This window comes from Leptodactylus fuscus, chromosome 11, assembly GCF_031893055.1.
Source record: "Leptodactylus fuscus isolate aLepFus1 chromosome 11, aLepFus1.hap2, whole genome shotgun sequence".
NCBI classification, from domain to species: Eukaryota; Metazoa; Chordata; class Amphibia; order Anura; family Leptodactylidae; genus Leptodactylus; species Leptodactylus fuscus.
In genome coordinates, this window is record NC_134275.1 from 61,327,128 (window position 1) to 61,353,438 (window position 26,311).

Sequence of the window (26,311 nt, forward strand, 5' to 3'; positions counted from 1 at the left end):
CCTGCAAGTCCCCTAGCAATAGGATTGGGGCTATATACACCCACTATTTTTGCTACTGCCATATAGTGCCATTGTCTCACTGGGAATTCAAAGAATATATTGGGCTTACATATAACTTCAATTCCAGGGAGAAGCTTGTCAGTGTAACGTGGCACTGACGGGCTCAATCGCCGCAACCCAGCTTTCCCAGGATCCTGAATGGAACACACTGACAGTGTATTCCCGTATACCCCATATATACACCCCAAATCCCCGTTCCAATGGTGTGCCCCCCCACCTTCACCTCAGAAATACCCTGCAAGTCCCCTAGCAATAGAATTGGGGCTATATACACCCACAATTTTTGCTACTGGTATATAGTGCCATTGTCTGACTGGGAATTCAAAGAATATATTGGGGTGACGTGCACCCACAATTTTTGCTACTGCTATACAGTGCCATTGTCTCACTGGGAATTCAAAGAATATATGGGGGTTATGTGCACCCACAATTTTTAATACTGGTATACAGTGCCATTGTCTGACTGGGAATTCAAAGAATATATGGGGGTTACGTGCACCCACAATTTTTAATACTGCTATACAGTGCCATTGTCTGACTGGGAATTCAAAGAATATATGGGGGTTACGTGCACCCACAATTTTTAATACTGCTATACAGTTCCTTTGTCTCACTGGGAATTCAAAGAATATATGGGGGTTATGTGCACCCACAATTTTTAATACTGGTATACAGTGCCATTGTCTGACTGGGAATTCAAAGAATATATGGGGGTTATGTGCACCCACAATTTTTAATACTGGTATACAGTGCCATTGTCTGACTGGGAATTCAAAGAATATATTGGGGTTATGTGCACCCACAATTTTTACTACTGGTATATAGTGCCATTGTCTGACTGGGAATTCAAAGAATATATGGGGGTTATGTGCACCCACAATTTTTAATACTGGTATACAGTGCCATTGTCTGACTGGGAATTCAAAGAATATATGGGGGTTATGTGCACCCACAATTTTTAATACTGGTATACAGTGCCATTGTCTGACTGGGAATTCAAAGAATATATGGGGGTTATGTGCACCCACAATTTTTACTACTGGTATACAGTGCCATTGTCTGACTGGGAATTCAAAGAATATATTGGGGTGACGTGCACCCACAATTTTTGCTACTGCTATACAGTTCCATTGTCTCACTGGGAATTCAAAGAATATATGGGGGTTATGTGCACCCACAATTTTTAATACTGGTATACAGTGCCATTGTCTGACTGGGAATTCAAAGAATATATTGGGGTTATGTGCACCCACAATTTTTACTACTGGTATATAGTGCCATTGTCTGACTGGGAATTCAAAGAATATATGGGGGTTATGTGCACCCACAATTTTTAATACTGCTATACAGTTCCTTTGTCTCACTGGGAATTCAAAGAATATATGGGGGTTATGTGCACCCACAATTTTTAATACTGGTATACAGTGCCATTGTCTGACTGGGAATTCAAAGAATATATGGGGGTTATGTGCACCCACAATTTTTAATACTGGTATACAGTGCCATTGTCTGACTGGGAATTCAAAGAATATATTGGGGTTATGTGCACCCACAATTTTTACTACTGGTATATAGTGCCATTGTCTGACTGGGAATTCAAAGAATATATGGGGGTTATGTGCACCCACAATTTTTAATACTGGTATACAGTGCCATTGTCTGACTGGGAATTCAAAGAATATATTGGGGTGACGTGCACCCACAATTTTTGCTACTGCTATACAGTTCCATTGTCTCACTGGGAATTCAAAGAATATATGGGGGTTATGTGCACCCACAATTTTTAATACTGGTATACAGTGCCATTGTCTGACTGGGAATTCAAAGAATATATGGGGGTTATGTGCACCCACAATTTTTAATACTGGTATACAGTGCCATTGTCTGACTGGGAATTCAAAGAATATATGGGGGTTACGTGCACCCACAATTTTTAATACTGCTATACAGTGCCATTGTCTGACTGGGAATTCAAAGAATATATGGGGGTTACGTGCACCCACAATTTTTAATACTGCTATACAGTTCCTTTGTCTCACTGGGAATTCAAAGAATATATGGGGGTTACGTGCACCCACAATTTTTAATACTGGTATACAGTGCCATTGTCTGACTGGGAATTCAAAGAATATATGGGGGTTATGTGCACCCACAATTTTTAATACTGGTATACAGTGCCATTGTCTGACTGGGAATTCAAAGAATATATTGGGGTTATGTGCACCCACAATTTTTACTACTGGTATATAGTGCCATTGTCTGACTGGGAATTCAAAGAATATATGGGGGTTATGTGCACCCACAATTTTTAATACTGCTATACAGTGCCATTGTCTGACTGGGAATTCAAAGAATATATGGGGGTTATGTGCACCCACAATTTTTAATACTGGTATACAGTGCCATTGTCTGACTGGGAATTCAAAGAATATATGGGGGTTATGTGCACCCACAATTTTTAATACTGGTATACAGTGCCATTGTCTGACTGGGAATTCAAAGAATATATTGGGGTTATGTGCACCCACAATTTTTACTACTGGTATATAGTGCCATTGTCTGACTGGGAATTCAAAGAATATATGGGGGTTATGTGCACCCACAATTTTTAATACTGGTATACAGTGCCATTGTCTGACTGGGAATTCAAAGAATATATGGGGGTTATGTGCACCCACAATTTTTACTACTGGTATACAGTGCCATTGTCTGACTGGGAATTCAAAGAATATATTGGGGTGACGTGCACCCACAATTTTTGCTACTGCTATACAGTTCCATTGTCTCACTGGGAATTCAAAGAATATATGGGGGTTATGTGCACCCACAATTTTTAATACTGGTATACAGTGCCATTGTCTGACTGGGAATTCAAAGAATATATGGGGGTTATGTGCACCCACAATTTTTAATACTGGTATACAGTGCCATTGTCTGACTGGGAATTCAAAGAATATATGGGGGTTATGTGCACCCACAATTTTTAATACTGGTATACAGTGCCATTGTCTGACTGGGAATTCAAAGAATATATTGGGGTTATGTGCACCCACAATTTTTACTACTGGTATATAGTGCCATTGTCTGACTGGGAATTCAAAGAATATATGGGGGTTATGTGCACCCACAATTTTTAATACTGGTATACAGTGCCATTGTCTGACTGGGAATTCAAAGAATATATGGGGGTTATGTGCACCCACAATTTTTACTACTGGTATACAGTGCCATTGTCTGACTGGGAATTCAAAGAATATATTGGGGTGACGTGCACCCACAATTTTTGCTACTGCTATACAGTTCCATTGTCTCACTGGGAATTCAAAGAATATATGGGGGTTATGTGCACCCACAATTTTTAATACTGGTATACAGTGCCATTGTCTGACTGGGAATTCAAAGAATATATGGGGGTTATGTGCACCCACAATTTTTAATACTGGTATACAGTGCCATTGTCTGACTGGGAATTCAAAGAATATATTGGGGTTATGTGCACCCACAATTTTTACTACTGGTATATAGTGCCATTGTCTGACTGGGAATTCAAAGAATATATGGGGGTTATGTGCACCCACAATTTTTAATACTGCTATACAGTGCCATTGTCTGACTGGGAATTCAAAGAATATATGGGGGTTATGTGCACCCACAATTTTTAATACTGGTATACAGTGCCATTGTCTGACTGGGAATTCAAAGAATATATGGGGGTTATGTGCACCCACAATTTTTACTACTGGTATACAGTGCCATTGTCTGACTGGGAATTCAAAGAATATATTGGGGTGACGTGCACCCACAATTTTTGCTACTGCTATACAGTTCCATTGTCTCACTGGGAATTCAAAGAATATATGGGGGTTATGTGCACCCACAATTTTTAATACTGGTATACAGTGCCATTGTCTGACTGGGAATTCAAAGAATATATTGGGGTTATGTGCACCCACAATTTTTACTACTGGTATATAGTGCCATTGTCTGACTGGGAATTCAAAAAATATATGGGGGTTATGTGCACCCACAATTTTTAATACTGCTATACAGTTCCTTTGTCTCACTGGGAATTCAAAGAATATATGGGGGTTACGTGCACCCACAATTTTTGCTACTGCTATACAGTTCCATTGTCTCACTGGGAATTCAAAGAATATATGGGGGTTATGTGCACCCACAATTTTTAATACTGGTATACAGTGCCATTGTCTGACTGGGAATTCAAAGAATATATGGGGGTTACGTGCACCCACAATTTTTAATACTGCTATACAGTGCCATTGTCTGACTGGGAATTCAAAGAATATATGGGGGTTATGTGCACCCACAATTTTTAATACTGGTATACAGTGCCATTGTCTCACTGGGAATTCCACAAATAATTTGGGGATTCATTCACCCTACATCTCAGGCTCTTGCCATATTCACCCAGGTTGTCAGTGCTGCACCAGCTCGTTCCCAGACAGCTCGGCCCGAAAAACGCGTTACCTATATAGAGGATTTGGACAATGAAGACAACATGTTCTAAATCTAATGTCTGCACCTTCTCCAGAATTAAAATAAAGGCAGCGTTTAACTTTCAAATAGCACTGCACAAAGGAAGAGCTTATCAGCTTGTCTCATGACATGCTACTGAAAAGTTTCATTTGTGTATCTTAATGTAAATATAGTTGTATAAGCTTTTTGGGTTTTAGGCACTGCCAAGTTATTTATTACCACCCGCTCCCTTATAATGATGATGACGCCAAAGTCACTGTGGGTGTTCAGAGCTCACAGCTTTGGGTGACATTTGTCTTGCTCTCTGTCGGTACCAGCTGTCTTTTTGGATACCGTAAAGTTATGTTGACTTTATTAACAGCTATAGAAGCTTTAGCCAGGTTGTGACGGTGTGTAACCCTAACAACACTAAGTGGGATACACATTAATAGTCAGTCTATGTACGCTAAACGTATCACTGAAGTAATTTTTTTTCCCTCTCCCCTAATATAAGAAAGGAACAGACATTAGACCTAGACCGGGGTTCGAGGCTTGAAAAAATCCAGTATTATTTGTTCTTCATGATGTGAAATATGTGTTGAAAAGCAACCCAAGATGAAGTCAGCCATGTGTGCCAGTGTGTTACTTGGCATGCCTTTGCTGGCCCCAACTGTAAGGGTCACTCTCCATTTCCTCCATTTTCCACTCCCCTTCACACCATTTGTGGTGAAGCAATGGGATGCACTGAAGTGCACCCTCTAGCCTCGTGTGGGATAGGGACATCAGATGCCACTCCAACCCCCTCGTCTTCCTCCGCCAGCCAACGGTGCGAAGATGAGAGGAGTGTGCTCTGAATGTTTTCTGCCTAGCAGAGGCTAGTTCTCACTTACGAAAATGGCCCCACTTTGACCTGTATATCAGGCACAATGGTGTAGGTTTCAAAGAAACATGGCACCAACAAGTTGGAAAACGTGGGCCATGCGTGGACCGTGTTTGAGTCTGGCAAGCTCCAGATCTGCTACCAGGTTCCAGCCATTATCACAGGCGCAAAAATGCCAGGCCCCAGGTGTAGCAGGGAAAAAAAAATGCCATCTCAGCCAGGATGGCATCCCTGACCTCGGAGGCACTGTGCTGTCTGTCCCCCAAGCTGATCAGTTTCAGCACGGCCTACTGACATCTCCCCATGCCAGTGTTACAGTGTTTTCCGCTAGTAGCTGGGGTGGAGGTTGCAGCTTCGTAGGGTTTCAGTCTACTCCTGCCATGAATTTTGGCCTGGGAGAGGAGATAGGCCACCCCAGTTTGCACCCGGGGAACAGACTCCACCACATTCACCCTGCCTGTCATTAAAGATAAGCACTGCAGCATCCCTGACCACAGGCGCTTGTCCATGTGTCGGTGGTCAAGTGGACCTTGCAGCAAAGCGCAGAGCTCTGGGCCCGACTGATGTTATGGGACACATGCAGGCGCAAGGCAGAGACAGCACACCAAGAGAAGTAGTAACGGCTAGGCCCAGCATAGGGAGGTGCCCCAGCTGCCATCTGCTGACGGAAGGCCTGGGTCTCCAGAAGCATAAACAAACACCAACATCTCCAGGGCCAGCAGTTTATCGATGAGGCTGTTACAGGCTTGGGCATGGGGGTGGGTTGTATTGTACTTCTGCCTGCAATGAAAAGCTTGGGAAATGTGGAGTGGCTGGGAAGAGGCGCATGATGGTGCAGGCCAAAAGGGCGCATGAGGGTGAACTCCCCAATGTGTCAGAGATAGGTGTGTAGGTGTCCTTGCATCATATACTTGCACCATATTTGGCTTTGGAAGTTAATTTTGTGCCAAAAAGTGGTTAAGACAGCGATCCCTCAGCTACTCCCGTTACACTGTCTATTGAAGTTACCATCTGTGGAAGTGGACCACCATTTCTAAGATCCCAAAGGAAGCAGGCAAGAGATGTGCAGTTCAGAAAAAAAGATGAGAAAATAAGTTTAGGCTGTAGAGCACAGAGGGATCGGAGAGGACAGAGCTGGTGTCGGCCAGGTATTCCCACAACATGCGCCTATACTTGTCCCTCCTGGTGACACTAGGCCCCTGAGTGGCAGTAATTTGTCCAGGGGGGCCATTAACGTGTTCCAGACCTAGGAATAAGTCTTCCAACAGGGTAGAGTTTTGCATGCCTTTGCTTCTACCCACTGTTTTTGCTGCTTAGCTTCCCTCCACATCTACTCTGCTTTCACCCCTAAACATCACCCCAGTTTATGCCTTTGCTTCTACCCAGGTTTTTTGTTGATTTAGCTTCCCTCTACATCTACACTGCTTTAGCCCCTAGACATCACCCCTGTCCATGTGGGGTCGGTGGCCTCGTCATCCACCAACTCCTCTTCCAATTGCGCACTGCCCCCTTACTGCAAACCGCACATGACCACAGCTTGCCTTGATGGCAACTGTGTCTCATGATCCCCACTTAGGTCCAGACAAGTCGGTGGCGGGTCCAAAACCCCAAAATTGGAAGGAAATGGCAGATGCTGCAGTATTTCTAACACCTGTTCCTGGTGCTCGGGCCTGGTCTGTGTTGTACCCTGCACCCTGCTTAACGCATCTGCCATATCCGAAGTTGTGCTGAGCGCATGCTAATGTTTCGTGTCCAGTGCAATGGATGGGATGGGATTTCACATAAGTCTGCCACCCATGGCCACTCATGGTTGAGCAACTGAGGGAGTTGACTTTGACGAACCCGAGGGTTTTGGAGTTGGAACTACATCAAAGGTCTGTGCTGCTCACACACTCTGCTCAACACATGATATGTTTAGTGCCAGCAGTGTGGAGACGTCGCACAACAGCCGTTGTTCCAGCAGGTACAGGCGTTGTAGGAGTGCATAGAGGCTAGCAGCGGCAACTATACACTTTAAAAACTATCCGCACAAGCGCCACACTTTCACCAGTAGCTCAGGAACATTGGGGTACCTTTTTCAAAAGATTAGCAGCAATGAGTTAAAAACGTGGCCCAGGCATGGAATATGTTGCAGGCTGCCAAGCTACAGAGCCAATCCCAGGTTATGGCCATTATCACACATGACAACATGCCTGGGCCCAGGTGCAGTGGCAAAAACCACATTGCCGTCTCATCGAGGATGGCATGACTCACTTTGTAGGCAGTGTGCTGTCTGGCCCCCAAGCTGATGAGCTTCAGCACGGCCCGCTGACGTCTCCCCACACCAGTGTTGCAGCGTTTCCAGCTCGTAGCTGGGGTCAATTTAACAGCGGAGGAGGGTGGTGTTTCAGCCCTCCTCCCAGGAATGTTGTGTGGGGAGACAAGTCAGGCCACCACATTTTGCGACCCGGTCCACGCCTCAACTACATTCAACCACTGTGCCCAAATTGAAAGGTAGCGTCCCTGTCCGCATGCACTTGTCCATTCGTAACTGGTCACATGGAACTTTAGGGCTAAGCGCTGAATTTAGGGACCGCCTCATGTTTGGGGGAAAGTGCTGGTGTGGACGGCACAGTGCGGTGGCGCAGTAGACACTCTGCCCAAAAAGGGCAGAGTGTCCCCCAGCCGGGATTCCAACATCTCCTGGGCCAGATTTCTTGAGATGAGGCCGTTGAAGCCTTGGGCATGTGGGTGGGTTGCGCTGTACTTTAGCATGAAATGAAAGGCTTGGGAGATGGGGAGTTGCTGGGAAGAGGCGCATGATGGCGCGGGCAAAAGGAGAAATGGCAGGAAAAGGTGAGGATAAGGGTGAACTCCCCAAAGTGTCAGAGGCAGATGTGGAGGTGTCCTGGCTCCTGGTCTGGACTGCAGCGCCAGCCCTGTCAACAGTGGAAGAGGCAGTGGCCGCCAGGCCAAACGACGATTATCCTGCGCTTGCTCTCACCCACTGAGCCCAGGGCTTGCCTTCCAAATGATGGCACCCGCAAGAGGTGGTGAGATTCCTCTCCGCAGATCTCCAAACCATCTTGGACTTGCAAATTGCACTAAATTTGTCATGTAACTGACATGTATATGATGAGTCTATCCATTGTCTGTTCATTTTGGTGAAAGTCAGCCTGTCAGCTGACAGACAGCTGTGCTTGTCAGTGATGATGTCACCGGCTGCTTGTACCCCCAGTTTTTGCTGCTTAGCTTGCCTCCACATCCACACTGCTTTTGCCCCTACACATCACCCCTATCCATGCCTGTGCCTCTAGCCATAAGTCTGCCACCCATGGAAACTCATGGTGCAGAAAGTGAGGGAGCTGACTCTGAGGAACCCTTGGGTTTTGTAGCTGGTACTCCATCAAAGGTCTCTGCTGCTCACACACCCTGCTGAACATACGGTATCTAGGGTTAGAGCGTGTGGTGACCTCGCACAACAGTAGGTGCTTCAGGCAGATGTAGGCCTTGCTGGAGTGTATTGCGGCTAGCTCCAGGTACTGTAGACTTGGGAAAGTGGGTGTCCAAGTGCCGCACTTTCACCCTTAGCTCAGCTAATTTGGGGTATGTTTTTAAAAATCATTGCACCACTACATTGAACATGTGGGCCAGGCATGGAACGTGTTGGAGGCTGGCAAGCTCCAGAGCCCTCCAACAAGCTAAAAAACCTGGCCCCAGGGGCAGCGGGGATAAACAAATTGCCATCTCATCCAGGATGGCATCCCTGACCTCAGAGGCAGTGTGCTGTCCGTCTCCCAAGCTGATGAGCTTCAGCCCAGCCTGCTGACGTCTCCCCACACCAGTGTTGCAGCGTTTTCAGCTCGTAGCTGGGGTAAATCTAACAGCGGAGGAGGAGGAGGGTGGTGTTTCAGCCCTCCTCCCAGGAATGTTTTGTGGGGAAACAAGTCAGGAAAATTCTTGAAACGGGAGAGTTTTGCATCTTTGCCCTTGCTGCCTATGGACATCCCTTTGCCTCTAGCCACCATTTTCCCTGCTTTGCTTGCCTCCACATCCACACTGCTTTTGCCCCTAGACATCACCCCAGTCCATGCCTTAGCTTGTACCCCCAGTTTTTCCTGCTTAGCTTGCCTCCACATCCACACTGCTTTTGCCCCTAGACATCACCCCAGTCCATGCCTTAGCTTGTACCCCCAGTTTTTCCTGCTTAGCTTGCCTCCACATCCACACTGCTTTTGCCCCTAGACATCACCCCAGTCCATGCCTTAGCTTGTACCCCCAGTTTTTCCTGCTTAGCTTGCCTCCACATCCACACTGCTTTTGCCCCTAGACATCATCCCTATCCATGCCTCTTCCCCTAGCCATAACTCTGCCACCCCTGGAAACTCATGGTGCAGAAACTTTGGTTGCTGACTTTGAGGAACCCTTGGGTTTTGTAGATGGAACTCCATCAAAGGTCTGTGCAGCTCACACACCCTGCTCAAGATATGGTATTGTAGGGTTTCAGCGTGTGTGAATGACGGACAACAGCCTGTGTTTGGACAGATGTAGGCCTTGCTAGAGTGTTTTTAGGCTAGCAGAGACTCCTGTGCACTTGCAAAAGTGGGCGCACAAGCGCCGCATTTTCAACAGTAGCTTCGGTACATTTGGGTATGTTTTTAAAAAACTTTGCACCACTAGGTTAGACGTGGGCCAAACATGGAACGTGTTGGAGGCTGGCAAGCTCCAGAGCCGCTACCAGGTTCCAGCCATTATCACAGGCGTAAAAATGCCAGGCCCCAGGTGTAGCAGGGAAAAAAAAATGCCATCTCAGCCAGGATGGCATCCCTGACCTCGGAGGCACTGTGCTGTCTGTCCCCCAAGCTGATGAGCTTCAGCACCGCCTGCTGACGTCTCCCCACACCAGTGTTTTAGCGTTTGCCGCTAGTAGCTGTGGTGGAGGTTGCAGCGTCGTAGGGTTTCAGTCTACTCCTGCCATGAATTTTGGCCTGGGAGAGGAGATAGGCCACCCCAGTTTGCACCCGGGGAACAGACTCCACCACATTCACCCTGCCTGTCATTAAAGATAAGCACTGCAGCATCCCTGACCACAGGCGCTTGTCCAAGTGTCGGTGGTCAAGTGGACCTTGCAGCAAAGCGCGGAACTAAGGGCCCACCTGATGTTGAGTGACACGTGCTGGTGCAAGGCGGGGACGCCACACCGGGAGAAGTTGAGACGGCTAGGGACGGCATAGTGAGGTGCCACAGTTGCCATCAGGTCCGGGAAGGCGGGAGTTTCAACAAGCCGGAACGCCAACCTCTCCTGGGCCAGCAGTTTAGCGATGTTGGCGTTCTAGGCTTGCGTGGGTGGGTGGTTAGCAGTGTATTTCTGCCGGCGCTCCAATGTCTGAGAGATGGTGGGTTGTTGTAAAGAAGCGCCTGATGGTGCCTTTGATGGTGCAGGAGAAGGAGATAAGACAGAAACAGGGGAGGATGAGGGAGAAGTCAACAAAGTGGCGGAGGCAGATGAAGTGATGTCCTGGCTCGTCCTCTGGAGTGCATCGCCAGCACTGTGAGCAGAGGCAGTGGCATGAACGGCGGGCGACGTTTGTCCTGCCGTTGCTGCCTGCCACTGATTCCATTGCTTGGATTCCAAATGACGGTGCATTGAAGTGGTGGACAGGTTGCTCTTCTCAGGGCCCCTACTCGATTTCGAGAGGCAAATTGTGTAGACGACACTATATCTGTCCTCGGCGCATTCCTTGAAAAAACTCTACACCTTCAAGAAACGTGCCCTCGATGGGGGAGTTTTTCTGGGCTGGGTACAAAAGCGAACATCTTCGGACATTCCGGGTCTGGCCTGGCTTCGGCAAAGCAGCTGACCTCTGCCTCTGGACATGTCTCTGCCTCTAGCTACCCTTTTTGGTGCTGCACCTGCCTCAACATCCACACTACTTTCCCAGCTTGACATCTGCCTTGTCCAGGTGGGGTCGGTGTCCTCGTCGTCCACCACCTCCTCTTCCAACTCCTGTCTCGCCTCCTCCTCCTGCACAATGCGCATGTCAACTGGCTGCCCTGACAGCAACTGCGTCTCATCGTCGTCGATGAGGGTGGGTTGCTGGTCATCCGCCACCAAATCGACCGGAGATGGAATGGAGGAGACTCTAGTGTTTGAGCATCTGGACACAGATACTCGTCTGTTAGGTCCGTGGAATCGCGAAATGGAGGGGCAGGTTGCGGTACAGTCAAAGGAAGGGAGAACAGCTCTGGGGAGCAGGGACAGTTGGGGTTATTGTTCTGAGAAGATTGGGAATTTTGGGTGGAAGGAGGACAAGACTGTTGGGTAAGAGGAGGTAGAGGCTGACTGGCTGGTGGACAATGTGCTTTAAGCGTTATCCGACAGCCATTGCAAGACCTGTTCCTGGTTCTCGGGCCTACTAATCTTTGTACCATTCAGCCTAGTTAATGTGGAACTTTTGTGCAAAGCGCAGAACTTAGGGCCCGCCTGATGTTAAGGGACACACGCTGGTACAAGGCTCAACTCACCCTAAGTGCCAAAAACACTGCTGGTGCAAGGCTCTACTCATGCCAAGGGCCTCAATCTCTGCTGGTAGCTCAGCTTAAGGTCATGTAACTTTGTTTGGAAGGGCTCATGTTAAGGGCTAGAAAAGTGAATTTTGGAAGGTCTTACCACATCACACACACACACACACACACACACACACACACACACACACACACACACACACACACACACTCAAAATGACAGTTAAGGGTGAGGGCTTTTGGAATTCCCATTGCCTATTCCATTTGTGGTTGTCATGGGGAACGTGATTTAAAGGGGTGGTTGTTACTGTTTGTTGAGCTTAAATTGGGGTTTGTGTCCATCCATTTGGGGAGTAAAGAAGGTTTCCAGGTATTTTCCCACTTTGATAGAGGTTTTTTTGAATGTGGAAAGTGTGTAGTTGTTAGGCAGTGATGTTGGGGTAATAGAGGGTCTTTGGTGTGTTAGATGCCCCCAGGCATGCTTCCCCTGCTGTCCCAGTGTCATTCCAGAGGTGTTGGCATCATTTCCTGGGGTGTCATAGTGGACTTGGTGACCCTCCAGACACGGATTTGGGTTTCCCCCTTAACGAGTATCTGTTCCCCATAGACTATAATGGGGTTCGAAACCCGTTCGAACACACGAACATTGAGCGGCTGTTCGAATCGAATTTCGAACCTCGAACATTTTAGTGTTCGCTCATCTCTAGTCCCGACTAATTTTTTATTTTATTTTTTACTTACAATATTTTTATTTATTTTGCTTACTTATATAGTACCATCATAATCTGCAGCACTTTACAGACGTCACTGTCAATCACTGTCCCATATCTGTCCACAATTTACATTCCCTATCAGTGTGATTTTTGGAGAAAACTCACACAAACACGAGGAGAACATACAAATTCCTTGCAGGTGTTGTCTTTGGTCAGATTCGAACCTAGGGCTCCAGCACTGCACATATCTTTATTAACTAGAGCATTATATTTTATGCCTTCCTCGACTTGCCGGCCATTATTCTTTGACCTAATGTTATCACAGCTTCCTTTACTTCTTGGTTCCTTAAAGTATAGATGATGGGATTCAGAAGAGGGGTCACTATGGAAGGGACGACAGAGACGACCTTGTTCAAGTGAAGGAAGTTTCCTTTGGCCGGTCTGATAAACATAAAAATAATTGTACCATAAAAGAGAATAACCACAAACAAATGGGAGGCAAAGGTAGAAAATCCCTTTCGCCTCCCCGAAGCAGTAGGACACTTAATGATTGTCCGGGTGATACACATGTAGGATATGATAGTAAGAAGAAAACAACCCACAGTTACGAAAAACGTGGCGTAAAAAAATACATTCTCTGCCCCTGTTGTGTCCGAACAGGAGAGTCGTATTAATGGGGCAAAATCACAATAATAGTGATCGATTCTATTACTCTCACAAAACAATAGAATTGAGAGCTGAAAACAAGGACCAATAAATGCAATAAAGCCACAAACCCATGACCCTATTATGAGTACTGTACAAATATTGGGGCTCATGATGAGTAAATACCGCAGAGGATTACATATGGCCACATACCTATCATACGCCATTACTGTCAGGAGAAGCATTTCGGTTGCGCCAAGAGAAAAATGGAAATAAAATTGTGCCATGCAACCAGCGAAGGAAATTGACTTCTTCTTTGTTTTAAGAGCTCTTATTAATCTGGGCACGGTGACTGATGGATACCAAAGCTCAAGGAAGGAGAGACAACCGATGAAGAAGTACATGGGCTTGTGAAGACGTTTCTCAGCTTTTACTATGACAATGATGAAGACATTGGCTACAATGGTGGCCGTATAAACAGCCGATATAAGAAGGAAGAGGCAATATCTTGTCTTTGCTAGAACAGAAAACCCGATAAGAATAAATTCAGTTACAACTGTCTGGTTATTCTGATGGTTTTTCATTATGTCCATCTGCAAAGACAAAAATAATCATAAATTAGAACATTTATAGGGGATATACTGTAGTGTGCATCATGCCAGTCATTCTTTTATATTTTCCCATTGATATAGAGTTATCGGGACTTGTTTTTTGCAGGACAGGTTGTATTGTTCAGGTCTACTTCAAGATTACATGTAATGTATTCTCTAACTTTATGTAAAATGCAAAGCTGTTCCCCGGGCAGTATAGATAACATATTACCTGCATTGTGCATGTCACTACTATTATAGTGATATCAAATGTTCACTATATAGATTTTCAGGTGTGTCAACTTTTGAATAGAGATGAGCGAACACTGTTCGGATCAGCCGTTCCGAACAGCACGCTCCCATAGAAATGAATGGAAGCACCTGGCACGGTGACTGGCCGCCGGCAAAGTGTACATGCCAGGTGCTTCCATTCATTTCTATGGGAGCGTGCTGTTCGGAACGGCTGATCCGAACAGTGTTCGCTCATCTCTAATTTTGAACAAAAATTTTAAACAAAAATAAATCTAAAACATATTTTGGCAAATCGATTAAGACTGGAATAATCACCAGCCTCGCTAACATCATTGATGGGGTCAGAGATGACTCAAAGTGGGCGCACTAGAGCCCAGGGAAGGTGAGTAACACTGTTTGTTATGTTTGATGAATAGGCCAGGTGACCCTCATGAATATTTGCAAGATGAATCTTGGAGGTTTGCCCAACACAAACTTACCACCAATAGACTTCTATTCTCCACCACAGTAATCGACTGTCTTGGCAAATTATAATGGGAGAAATATGCAGTAACTTGGAGCTGGGCCCCCCTACAGCCTCGGGCCCTGGGCATTCTCATATTTCACGCATATTATAATCTACCCCTGGTCACATGACAAGGCTGTATTTTTTTATCCTCACAAGGTTTACACAACAAATACCCTTGTCACAGCCCTACTTACAGATCCCTGCTCCTGCCCACGGCTCCTTCTGCTTTCTCTTCAGTACTTCAGGGGGACCCATGCATTTTATACCACATTGCCATCACTGTTTAGAGTAAGTGATATGATATGGCAAACGTGGGACCCGCTGGAGAGTGAGTGGAGAGGGCCGTGGTCAGGAGCAGGGATTGGTAGGGGTATTATGGCAGCAGTTCCTCCACTGAGTGCAAACCAGAAATCTATAGCATTTACTACATATAAGGGAACATTCACCATATTTTATTATGTGAAGTTACACTGGCTAACACGGTACAAGGATATATATTTTTTCTTTTACATATTTTATTATTCACATTTTGCAAAAAAAACCCTTTTTTAGTGTGTCCGTCCTTACCTTAGCTGGAATAAAGACAAATTTTCATGATGCACATTGCAACATGGTAACAAAACCCTTAACAGTCTGAAATTCACAGCAGATTCTCTGGGCGTCCATACATTGTCACATACAGGATCTTGTGACAGAATACAACAAAATCATGTGTTTTTTTTTTAAAGCTGCTCATCTCATACCACACATTTTGTAATATACTGAGCTACGAGGAAAGATGAGGAAGGACGTATCTGTAAAGAGAACAATGACAATTGCCCCTGTATTCTGAACAATATGGAGAGAACATAAAAAGTCTACAGAGCAATGCCTTATAGTAACAAAATAAATCTCTATACAAGGCTCTAATAACAGTGTGATATGGTGGGAAAAATATTGTAAATTGCCTAATCATGGCTGTGTGCTTAAATACATACTGCCATAAAGTGCTCCAATAACAATGTAATATATTACCTAAATAATAGTACCTAAGTAGTAGTGATACACAAGTTATATAATAATGCCATAGAGTCCTCATATAACAAAGTAATACATTGCCTAAATAATAATAATAATACCTAAATAGCTGTCATACAGAAATTTCCATAATACTGCCATATGGTGCACATATAATAATAATGTAATACATTGCCCAAATAATACTATAGTACCTTAATAATAGTGATACAGATGTTTACATAATACTGCCATATAGTGCGCATATAACAATGTAATACAGTGCCCAAATAATAGTACCTAAGTAATAGTCGTACAGAAGTTTATATACCGTATATACTCGCGTATAAGCCAACCCGAATATAAGCTGAGGCCCCTAATTTTACCACAAAAAACTGGGAAAACTTATTGACTCGAGTATAAGCCGAGGGGGGAAATGCAGCAGCTACTGGAGAATTTCAAAAATTAAAATGGTCGGAGTTTTTGGGTGCAGTAGATGCTGGGGAAGGGGAGGGGGTGTTTTGGTTGTCTGTCTGCCCCTTCCCTGAGCTTGAGGACTGGTTTTTTTTTTTTTTCATTTCATTCAGCCTGGCTGACTATAGGGTATCTGCAGTGCTCCTATTAACCCCTTCCCGACAGAACAGGAGCACTGCAGATCCCCTATATTCAGTAGACCGGGCACTTTCAGACACAGGGATACCTAATGTGTATGTGTGTCACAGTCATTTTCTACTTTTATATGTATTCTAGGGAAAGTGAGAGTGATTTAGAACTTTTATTTACTTTATTTTTTTAAGTTTCTTTTTTTTCACTATTTTATGGGAGATTCTATACATTACTATTGCGGCTGGTCATAGACCCCTATCTATCTATCTATCTATCTATCTATCTATCTATCTATCTATCTATCTATCTATCTATCTATCTATCTATCTATCTATCTATCTATCTATCATTATCATCTATCTATCAATCAAGATATCTATCTATCTATCTATCTATCTATCTATCTATCTATCTATCTATCTATCATTATGTTCATCATGTAGCTGTGAAATTTCATAGATTGTAAACTCTTGCGAACAGGACCCTCACTCCCATTATGTGAATTGACTATTTCTCTGTAATGTATCTTTTTGTCAGTGCTTGCACCCTACACTTTGTACAGTGCTGTGGAATATATTTATCACAGATGACGGTTTCTTACAGTTGGATCCAGTCCAGGTAATCCTGTGTCTTCAGACTGATACATTTACCTTGACATTACCTTATAGTACCTGAACAGGAGAGAAGTTCACCCTATAGATGTATATTGCTCATTGTCCCTACTAGATAGAATTGCAGCAATCTTCAGCTGTTGCAGATACCAGATTAGTTTCAGCCGTGTATATAACGATGTACGTAAGTCTCTGTACACATGCTAGAAACTTTATTATGAACCCCTGTCGCAGATTCACATGCATGCAATTAAAAAAAAAAATCAAGCAGGTCTTAAAATGCTTTGATTGAATGAGGCAAAACAAATGCATTAAAAACATGAACGAAATTAACAGTGTGAACAATGCCTAATTGCTAACTGTGGAATTCTAATTGCGAATAACATATAAACCCTTACCATGCCTTCTCACAATGATGATATATCCACAGCATCTCCTCTGAAAAGATTCATCAAAGTCAGAACAGAGACTCATTGCCTGGATTTAAATATTTGCAGAATTTTTTCTTTCGTTCACATTTTACCGTTTTAATTAATCCCAGGACTGATTGCAAGAAATTAGGGAATACCTAAAAATAAGTCAACTCGCTGCCAGATGCAACTTGGAAAATTAAAGTATATTCTATAACTTTACTTTGATATTTGATATTGATACTTTTGATATTGATGACCTATCCTATCCTTAGACTGGGTCATCGATATCACATGGGAGGGGATCCTGATTACTGCAATAATCCATATGTGTTATCCATTAGTGTTCTATATGATGTACCCTGCTCAAAAATATAAAGGGGACACTCGAATAACACATCCTAGAGCTGAATGAATGAAATATTCTCATTGAATACTTGAATACTGTACAAAGTTGAATGTGATGACAACAAAATCACACAAAAATCATCAATGGAAATCAAATGTATTAACCAATGGAGGTCTGGATTTGGAGTCCCCCCCCAAAATTAAAGTGGAAAAACACACTACAGGCTGATCCAACTTTGATGTAATGTCCTTAAAACATGTCACAATGAGGCTGAGTAGTGTGTGTGGCCTCCATGTACCCGTATGACCTCCCTACAACGCCTGGATATTCTCCTGATGAAGGTGCAGATGGACTCCTGAGGGATCTCCTCCCAGACCTGGACTGAAGCATCTGCCAACTCCTGGACAGTCTGTGGTGCAACGTGATGTTGGTGGATGGAGTGAGACATGATGCCCCAGATGTGCTCAATCGGATTCAGGTCTGGAGAACAGTCCATAGCTTCAATGCCCTCATCTTGCAGGAACTGCTGACACACTCCAGCCACATGAGGTCTGGCATTGTCCTGTGTTAGGAGGAATCCAGAGCCAACGGCACCAGAATATGGTCTCACAAGAGGTCTGAAGATCTCATCTCCGTACCTAATGGCAGTCAGGCTACCTCTGTTGAGCACATGGAGGTCTGTGCGGCCCTCCAAAGAAATGCCACCTCACACCATTACTGACCCACTGCCAAACCGGTCATGCTGAAAGATGTTGCAGGCAGCAAATCGCTCTCCACGGCGTCTCCAAACTATGTCACGTCTGTCACATGTGCTTAGTGTGAACCTGCTGTCATCTGTGAAGAGCACAGGGCGCCAGTGGCGAAGTTGCCAATCCTGTGGCAAATGCCAAGCATCCTGCACGGTGTTGGGCTGTGAGAACAACCCCAATCTGTTGACGTCAGGCCCTCATACCATCTTCATGGAGTCAGTTTCTAACCATTTGTGCAGACACATGCACATTTGTGGCCTGCTGGAGGTCATTTTGCAGGGCTTGGCCTGTGCTCCTCCTGTTCCTCCTTGCACAAAGGCAGAGGTAGCGGTCCTGCTGCTGGGTTGTTGCCCTCCTACGGCCCCCTCCACGTCTCCTGGTGTACTGGCCTGTCTCCTGGTAGCCTCTCCAGCCTCTGAACACTACGCTGACAGACACAGCAAACCTTCTTGCCACAGCTCACAATGATTTGCCATCCTGGATGAGCTGCACTACCTGAGCCACTTGTGTGGGTTGTAGAGTCTGTCTCATGCTACCACAAGTGTGAAAGCACAGCCAACATTCAAAAGTGGCCAAAACATCAGCCAGAAAACATTGGTACTGAGATGCGGTCTGTGGTCCCCACCTGCAGACCCCTCCTTTATTGAGAGTGTCTCCATAATTGCCAATAATTTCCATCTGTTGTCTATTACATTTGCACAACAGCAGGTGAAATTCATTGTCAATCGGTGTTACTTGGAGTTACATTGTGTTTCTTAAGTGTTCCCTTTATTTTTTTGAGCAGTGTATTTAGGAACTGTAGGAGAATTTATTCATGAGAATCCCAATTCTGCACTTGTCTTTTGGGCTTTGCTTTTAAAATGTTAAAGGGGTATTCCCATGACATAACGTAATATACACCAGTCTTAATAAATTTGCCCCAGTGTGTACCACAACATCAGTAACAGTGTAACCTCGTTCTCATCTGCATTTGGTAATCCATTCGGGGAGTCCGCGTGGGGAGCCCCCCGAACAGAATACCAAAGGTATTGCCAAGCGGTGTGGAGTGAAAGCACAAGGACCCCCACGGACCCGTATAATGGGGTCCAAGGGCTCTCTGTGTGGTGTCCGCATGGAACACATGGACAGAAAAGTACTTTGTGATCTACTTTCATGTCCGCATGATTTGTGCGGGCAGCACATGGAAAGCACGCAGAAGCCATTATAGTCTATGGGGTCCGTGTGCTTTCACTGCACACCGTTTGCCAGTGTGTTCGGTAGTCAGATTGGGGGGTCCCCATGCCGACTCCCTGAGCGGCTTACAGAATGCAGATGTAAACGTAGGTTAATGCCTTATGCACACATCAGTATTTCACACAGGTATAGCATCCACAGTTGTAGCCATTCATTTCAATGGGTTTATTTAAATGTTTCACAAAAAAAACCAACAGAAGCCTTTTATCACTGACCCTGTTGCATCAATAAAAGTCTATGAATCTTTGAAAATAAACTGGTGATGTCCGTGTATCTTCTGTTTTTCACTGACCCAGAGACATAGAAAATATAGAAAATGAAACAAAATAAAAATCTGCTTTTGGCCAGGGCCATGTGCAATCGCAGCAGTTTGGCTACGGTGGAAATAACTGCAGTGTTTTACACTCCCTGCAAAGTGATAAGCCCCATCCACGCAAAATACATGCTGCGGACACACATGTCAATTATACCCATGGTAACACCCATGGTTTCCCTATAGCACTCGCTCCCCTGATCAGTGTGGACATGTGCCTCTTACCATCCCCCCACGAGCTAAGGACAGCATGATCACCATGCGGCAGACAAAGCTTGAAGAAGAAACCTGCATGGAAGTGTGGACTTCTTCTTTAAGGAGATGATTTTTGGTGTCTATTGCTGATGTGTGAAGATGCTACAGCTGACTGGTATTTCCTTCTTTTACTGTGGACACATGGGACTCTGTTCCCTATTATAGTCTATGGGGAGAAAATGCTCGTTTCAGGGGTAGGCAACGTTCGATCAAATTATACTTACCAAGTCCACGAGTGAGGGTCGGGCTGGATCCACCATGCAGTCTTCTCCTTGCAGTATCCCCGTGGCGTCTTCTGGCTCTTCCGGCTCTTCATTCACTCTGCCAGGCATCGGGCCTGGGCAGACCGCACTACAAGCGGACATGCACAGTCGGCTCTGCCCAGGCCCGATGCCTGGCAAAATGAATTCAGAGCCGGAAGACGCTGCCGCCGCGGGGAAGACGCCGCGGGGAAGCTGCACGGAGAAGACTTCTAAAGGTAGGAGAAGAACCAGCATTGATTGGCCGAATGCTATACAGATGCAGAACCAGCATTCGGCCAAATAATGCTGGTTCTGCATCGAACTTTTACATTCGAATAGTGAGTGGTACTCGATCGAGTACGAGTATTTCGAATACCGTAGTACTCGATCGAATACCTACTCGATCGAGTACTACTCGCTCATCTCTATTTTTTACCCATTTATTTTAACGCACAGTGACTTGCACCCTATTGTTGATAGTTTTTGCCAATTGGCGAACGCAAGTCAATGGATTTGACATTTTACTTGCATCATTCAAGTGATGGCGGTGAAATACGGATCAGCGGGTCGATTAAAAACAAGACCAATGACGTTCCTCAATTTTTTTAATAGATAGCTGAAATAGAGGAAAACTATGGGACACACATATGGAAAATGGGCATCTGTTTTTAGTAGTCCTTTTTTTTTTTTTTTTTTTTTTTTTTTTTTTTTACAAGGATCGTGTTCATGTAGCCAAAATCAATCCCCTCAAACAAGAGTGTTTAAATCCCCTAAAAAATGAACCCTAGTTGTCGTCCACCACATTTTGAATATACGTTTTAATAGCTAAAGAACAGAAGGCCTAAAGATTAGAGATGAGCGAACACTAAAATGTTCGAGGTTCGAAATTCGATTCGAACAGCCGCTCACTGTTCGAGTGTTCAAATGGGTTTCGAACCCCATTATAGTCTATGGGGAACATAAACTCGTTAAGGGGGAAACCCAAATTCGTGTCTGGAGGGTCACCAAGTCCACTATGACACCCCAGGAAATGATACCAACACCCTGGAATGACACTGGGACAGCAGGGGAAGCATGTCTGGGGGCATAAAAGTCACTTTATTTCATGGAAATCCCTGTCAGTTTGCGATTTTCGCAAGCTAACTTTTCCCCATAGAAATGCATTGGCCAGTGCTGATTGGCCAGAGTACGGAACTCGACCAATCAGCGCTGGCTCTGCTGGAGGAGGCGGAGTCTAAGATAGCTCCACACCAGTCTCCATTCAGGTCCGACCTTAGACTCCGCCTCCTCCGGCAGAGCCAGCGCTGATTGGCCGAAGGCTGGCCAATGCATTCCTATGCGAATGCAGACTTAGCAGTGCTGAGTCAGTTTTGCTCAACTACACATCTGATGCACACTCGGCACTGCTACATCAGATGTAGCAATCTGATGTAGCAGAGCCGAGGGTGCACTAGAACCCCTGTGCAAACTCAGTTCACGCTAATAGAATGCATTGGCCAGCGCTGATTGGCCAATGCATTCTATTAGCCCGATGAAGTAGAGCTGAATGTGTGTGCTAAGCACACTCATTCAGCACTGCTTCATCACGCCAATACAATGCATTAGCCAGTGCTGATTGGCCAGAGTACGGAATTCGGCCAATCAGCGCTGGCTCTGCTGGAGGAGGCGGAGTCTAAGATCGCTCCACACCAGTCTCCATTCAGGTCCGACCTTAGACTCCGCCTCCTCCGGCAGAGCCAGCGCTGATTGGCCGAAGGCTGGCCAATGCATTCCTATGCGAATGCAGACTTAGCAGTGCTGAGTCAGTTTTGCTCAACTACACATCTGATGCACACTCGGCACTGCTACATCAGATGTAGCAATCTGATGTAGCAGAGCCGAGGGTGCACTAGAACCCCTGTGCAAACTCAGTTCACGCTAATAGAATGCATTGGCCAGCGCTGATTGGCCAATGCATTCTATTAGCCCGATGAAGTAGAGCTGAATGTGTGTGCTAAGCACACACATTCAGCACTGCTTCATCACGCCAATACAATGCATTAGCCAGTGCTGATTGGCCAGAGTACGGAATTCGGCCAATCAGCGCTGGCTCTGCTGGAGGAGGCGGAGTCTAAGGTCGGACCTGAATGGAGACTGGTGTGGAGCGATCTTAGACTCCGCCTCCTCCAGCAGAGCCAGCGCTGATTGGCCGAATTCCGTACTCTGGCCAATCAGCGCTGGCCAATGCATTCTATTAGCTTGATGAAGCAGAGTGTGCACAAGGGTTCAAGCGCACCCTCGGCTCTGATGTAGCAGAGCTGAGGCTGCACAAGGGTTCAAGCGCACCCTCGGCTCTGATGTAGGAGAGCCGAGGGTGCACTTGAACCCTTGTGCACCCTCAGCTCTGCTACATCAGAGCCGAGGGTGCGCTTGAACCCTTGTGCACACTCTGCTTCATCAAGCTAATAGAATGCATTGGCCAGCGCTGATTGGCCAATGTATTCTATTAGCCTGATGAAGTAGAGCTGAATGTGTGTGCTAAGCACACACATTCAGCTCTACTTCATCGGGCTAATAGAATGCATTGGCCAGCGCTGATTGGCCAGAGTACGGAACTCGACCAATCAGCGCTGGCTCTGCTGGAGGAGGCGGAGTCTAAGATCGCTCCACACCAGTCTCCATTCAGGTCCGACATTAGACTCCGCCTCCTCCAGCAGAGCCAGCGCTGATTGGCCGAATTCCGTACTCTGGCCAATCAGCACTGGCTAATGCATTGTATTGGCGTGATGAAGCAGTGCTGAATGTGTGTGCTTAGCACACACATTCAGCTCTACTTCATCGGGCTAATAGAATGCATTGGCCAATCAGCGCTGGCCAATGCATTCTATTAGCGTGAACTGAGTTTGCACAGGGGTTCTAGTGCACCCTCGGCTCTGCTACATCAGATTGCTACATCTGATGTAGCAGTGCCGAGTGTGCATCAGATGTGTAGTTGAGCAAAACTGACTCAGCACGGCTAAGTCTGCATTCGCATAGGAATGCATTGGCCAGCCTTCGGCCAATCAGCGCTGGCTCTGCCGGAGGAGGCGGAGTCTAAGGTCGGACCTGAATGGAGACTGGTGTGGAGCGATCTTAGACTCGGCCTCCTCCAGCAGAGCCAGCGCTGATTGGCCGAATTCCGTACTCTGGCCAATCAGCACTGGCTAATGCATTGTATTGGCGTGATGAAGCAGTGCTGAATGTGTGTGCTTAGCACACACATTCAGCTCTACTTCATCGGGCTAATAGAATGCATTGGCCAATCAGCGCTGGCCAATGCATTCTATTAGCGTGAACTGAGTTTGCACAGGGGTTCTAGTGCACCCTCGGCTCTGCTACATCAGATTGCTACATCTGATGTAGCAGTGCCGAGTGTGCATCAGATGTGTAGTTGAGCAAAACTGACTCAGCACTGCTAAGTCTGCATTCGCATAGGAATGCATTGGCCAGCCTTCGGCCAATCAGCGCTGGCTCTGCCGGAGGAGGCGGAGTCTAAGGTCGGACCTGAATGGAGACTGGTGTGGAGCGATCTTAGACTCCGCCTCCTCCAGCAGAGCCAGCGCTGATTGGTCGAGTTCCGTACTCTGGCCAATCAGCGCTGGCCAATGCATTCTATTAGCTTGATGAAGCAGAGTGTGCACAAGGGTTCAAGCGCACCCTCGGCTCTGATGTAGCAGAGCTGAGGGTGCACAAGGGTTCAAGTGCACCCTCGGCTCTCCTACATCAGAGCCGAGGGTGCGCTTGAACCCTTGTGCAGCCTCGGCTCTGATGTAGCAGAGCCGAGGGTGCGCTTGAACCCTTGTGCACACTCTGCTTCATCAAGCTAATAGAATGCATTGGCCAGCACTGATTGGCCAGAGTACGGAATTCGGCCAATCAGCGCTGGCCAATGCATCCCTATGGGAAAAAGTTTATCTCACAAAAATCACAATTACACACCCGATAGAGCCCCAAAAAGTTATTTTTAATAACATTCCCCCCTAAATAAAGGTTATCCCTAGCTATCCCTGCCTGTACAGCTATCCCTGTCTCATAGTCACAAAGTTCACATTCTCATATGACCCGGATTTGAAATCCACTATTCGTCTAAAATGGAGGTCACCTGATTTCGGCAGCCAATGACTTTTTCCAATTTTTTTCAATGCCCCCGGTGTCGTAGTTCCTGTCCCACCTCCCCTGCGCTGTTATTGGTGCAAAAAAGGCGCCAGGGAAGGTGGGAGGGGAATCGAATTTTGGCGCACTTTACCACGCGGTGTTCGATTCGATTCGAACATGGCGAACACCCTGATATCCGATCGAACATGTGTTCGATAGAACACTGTTCGCTCATCTCTACTAAAGATCTAAAATTTCAACAAATTTTCTAAAATGTAAAATTATCAAATTTCATATTACAAAAGTTCCCTATTTCTTCTATTTCTATAGGTCATCTAAGGCACAACTGTACTATTAAAAGTGAATGCAAATAAGAAAACGCAATTACTTCTTAATAGTGTGTATAAAACCCTATAAAGTGAGAAAGTAAAAATTTGTTTCACAAAGTATTTTTATCATTTTTATTTACGGTATGTTATTTACTTGTAGTAATTCATTGACTATTCCATATGGAAAAATAAATAAAAAAGCGCTTGTGGTCCCCACGAATGGAAACCTAATTTGTGTAAAACAGCAGTTACAAGCTATAGTGGTGTCCACTAAGTTTCCACCTAAGGCCGCGTTCAGACGTCAGAATCCGCGTCAGAATGTGGCTCAAAAAATTGCCTCCCGTTGAAATCAATGGGAGCCGGTCATTTCCTTTATCCCCGAGCGAAAAGAAGTGACCTGCCCTTTCTTCAGCAGCTGATTAGGCGTGGACGTCCGCCTCGCGACACCTCCCTCCTGATTCATTTGAGCCTAATCCGGAGCAGAATGCCGCGACTGGATGCCGGGGTACTGTATGAACTGCATCGGCATCCAATCGCGGCTAGCCGTTTTTGGACCGTAATCTGAGGCGGCCTCCGTGTCAAATTCCGGTCCAAAAATCTCACGTGTGAACTTACCCTAAAATATGTGGAAAAATGCTGAGAGAAAAGTATTGGGGTAATGTAGGCAGTCTATGTAGTGCAGTACGGTGCCTCTATGTGAGACCCAAATACCCCTAGATGTAAATTTTGTACATAATATATAATACAACATTGCACCCATTTTGGAAAAGACTCCCCAGTTTCAATGCTCCATAATGAGTTGGACCTTGATTTATTGGGGTAATTACCTATAGGTGGCATTAAAGAATCATTTGTCATCCTAATTTACATACAAATGATTGGTCTGAGCGGTCACATAAGCCTCAAGGCTTCCAAGGCCACTTTTCCAGCACATAATGGAGCACCATGGACAGGTGAGTAGGCTTATCTTTTAAATTCGTCCTGGATGCCCCATGGGTTGCCCCAAATCCTAGACAGCCCCTTTAAGACTGTTAACAACTATACCCCACCGGGAAGGCGTGACACGGTTGGTCAGTGGTTAGCACTGCAGCCTTGCAGCATTACAGTCCCGGGTTCAAATCCTGCCAGGAACAACATCTGCAAGGAGTTTGTATGTTCTCCCCGTGTGGTTTTCCTCCCATGCTCCAAAGATAGGGAAAAATGTACATTGTGAGTCCTATATGGGGCTCACAATCTACATATCTACATTTATTAAAAAAAAAGAAAAAACTATACCCCACCGAAAAAATTCTTTTTTCTACAAATTGATCGAGCCCATGAAAAATTTAAATTAATGTAAAGCACTAGCAGCACACAGCGCTACACTATGGGTCTATAGATTTCCATGGGAGTTGTATTATGGATCTACTATAACACACATAAATAATACGGCCATATGCCTAAAACTTTTTTTTTTTTTAGAATACTGATGTTCTAA

The 26,311-nt window shown here is 45.5% G+C and overlaps 1 protein-coding gene across 1 annotated transcript; it reads right to left on the bottom strand.

The window, feature by feature from the left end:
* Nucleotides 1-12,905: 12,905 nt before the first annotated feature.
* On the bottom strand, nucleotides 12,906-20,189 carry LOC142185472 (olfactory receptor 6F1-like). The gene is made up of 2 exons (XM_075260902.1): nucleotides 20,121-20,189; nucleotides 12,906-13,871 (listed from the first exon to the last, which is right to left on the bottom strand). The coding sequence occupies exons 1-2, from the start codon at nucleotides 20,187-20,189 to the stop codon at nucleotides 12,906-12,908; spliced, it is 1,035 nt and encodes a 344-aa protein (XP_075117003.1).
* Between the last annotated feature and the right edge of the window lie 6,122 nt (nucleotides 20,190-26,311).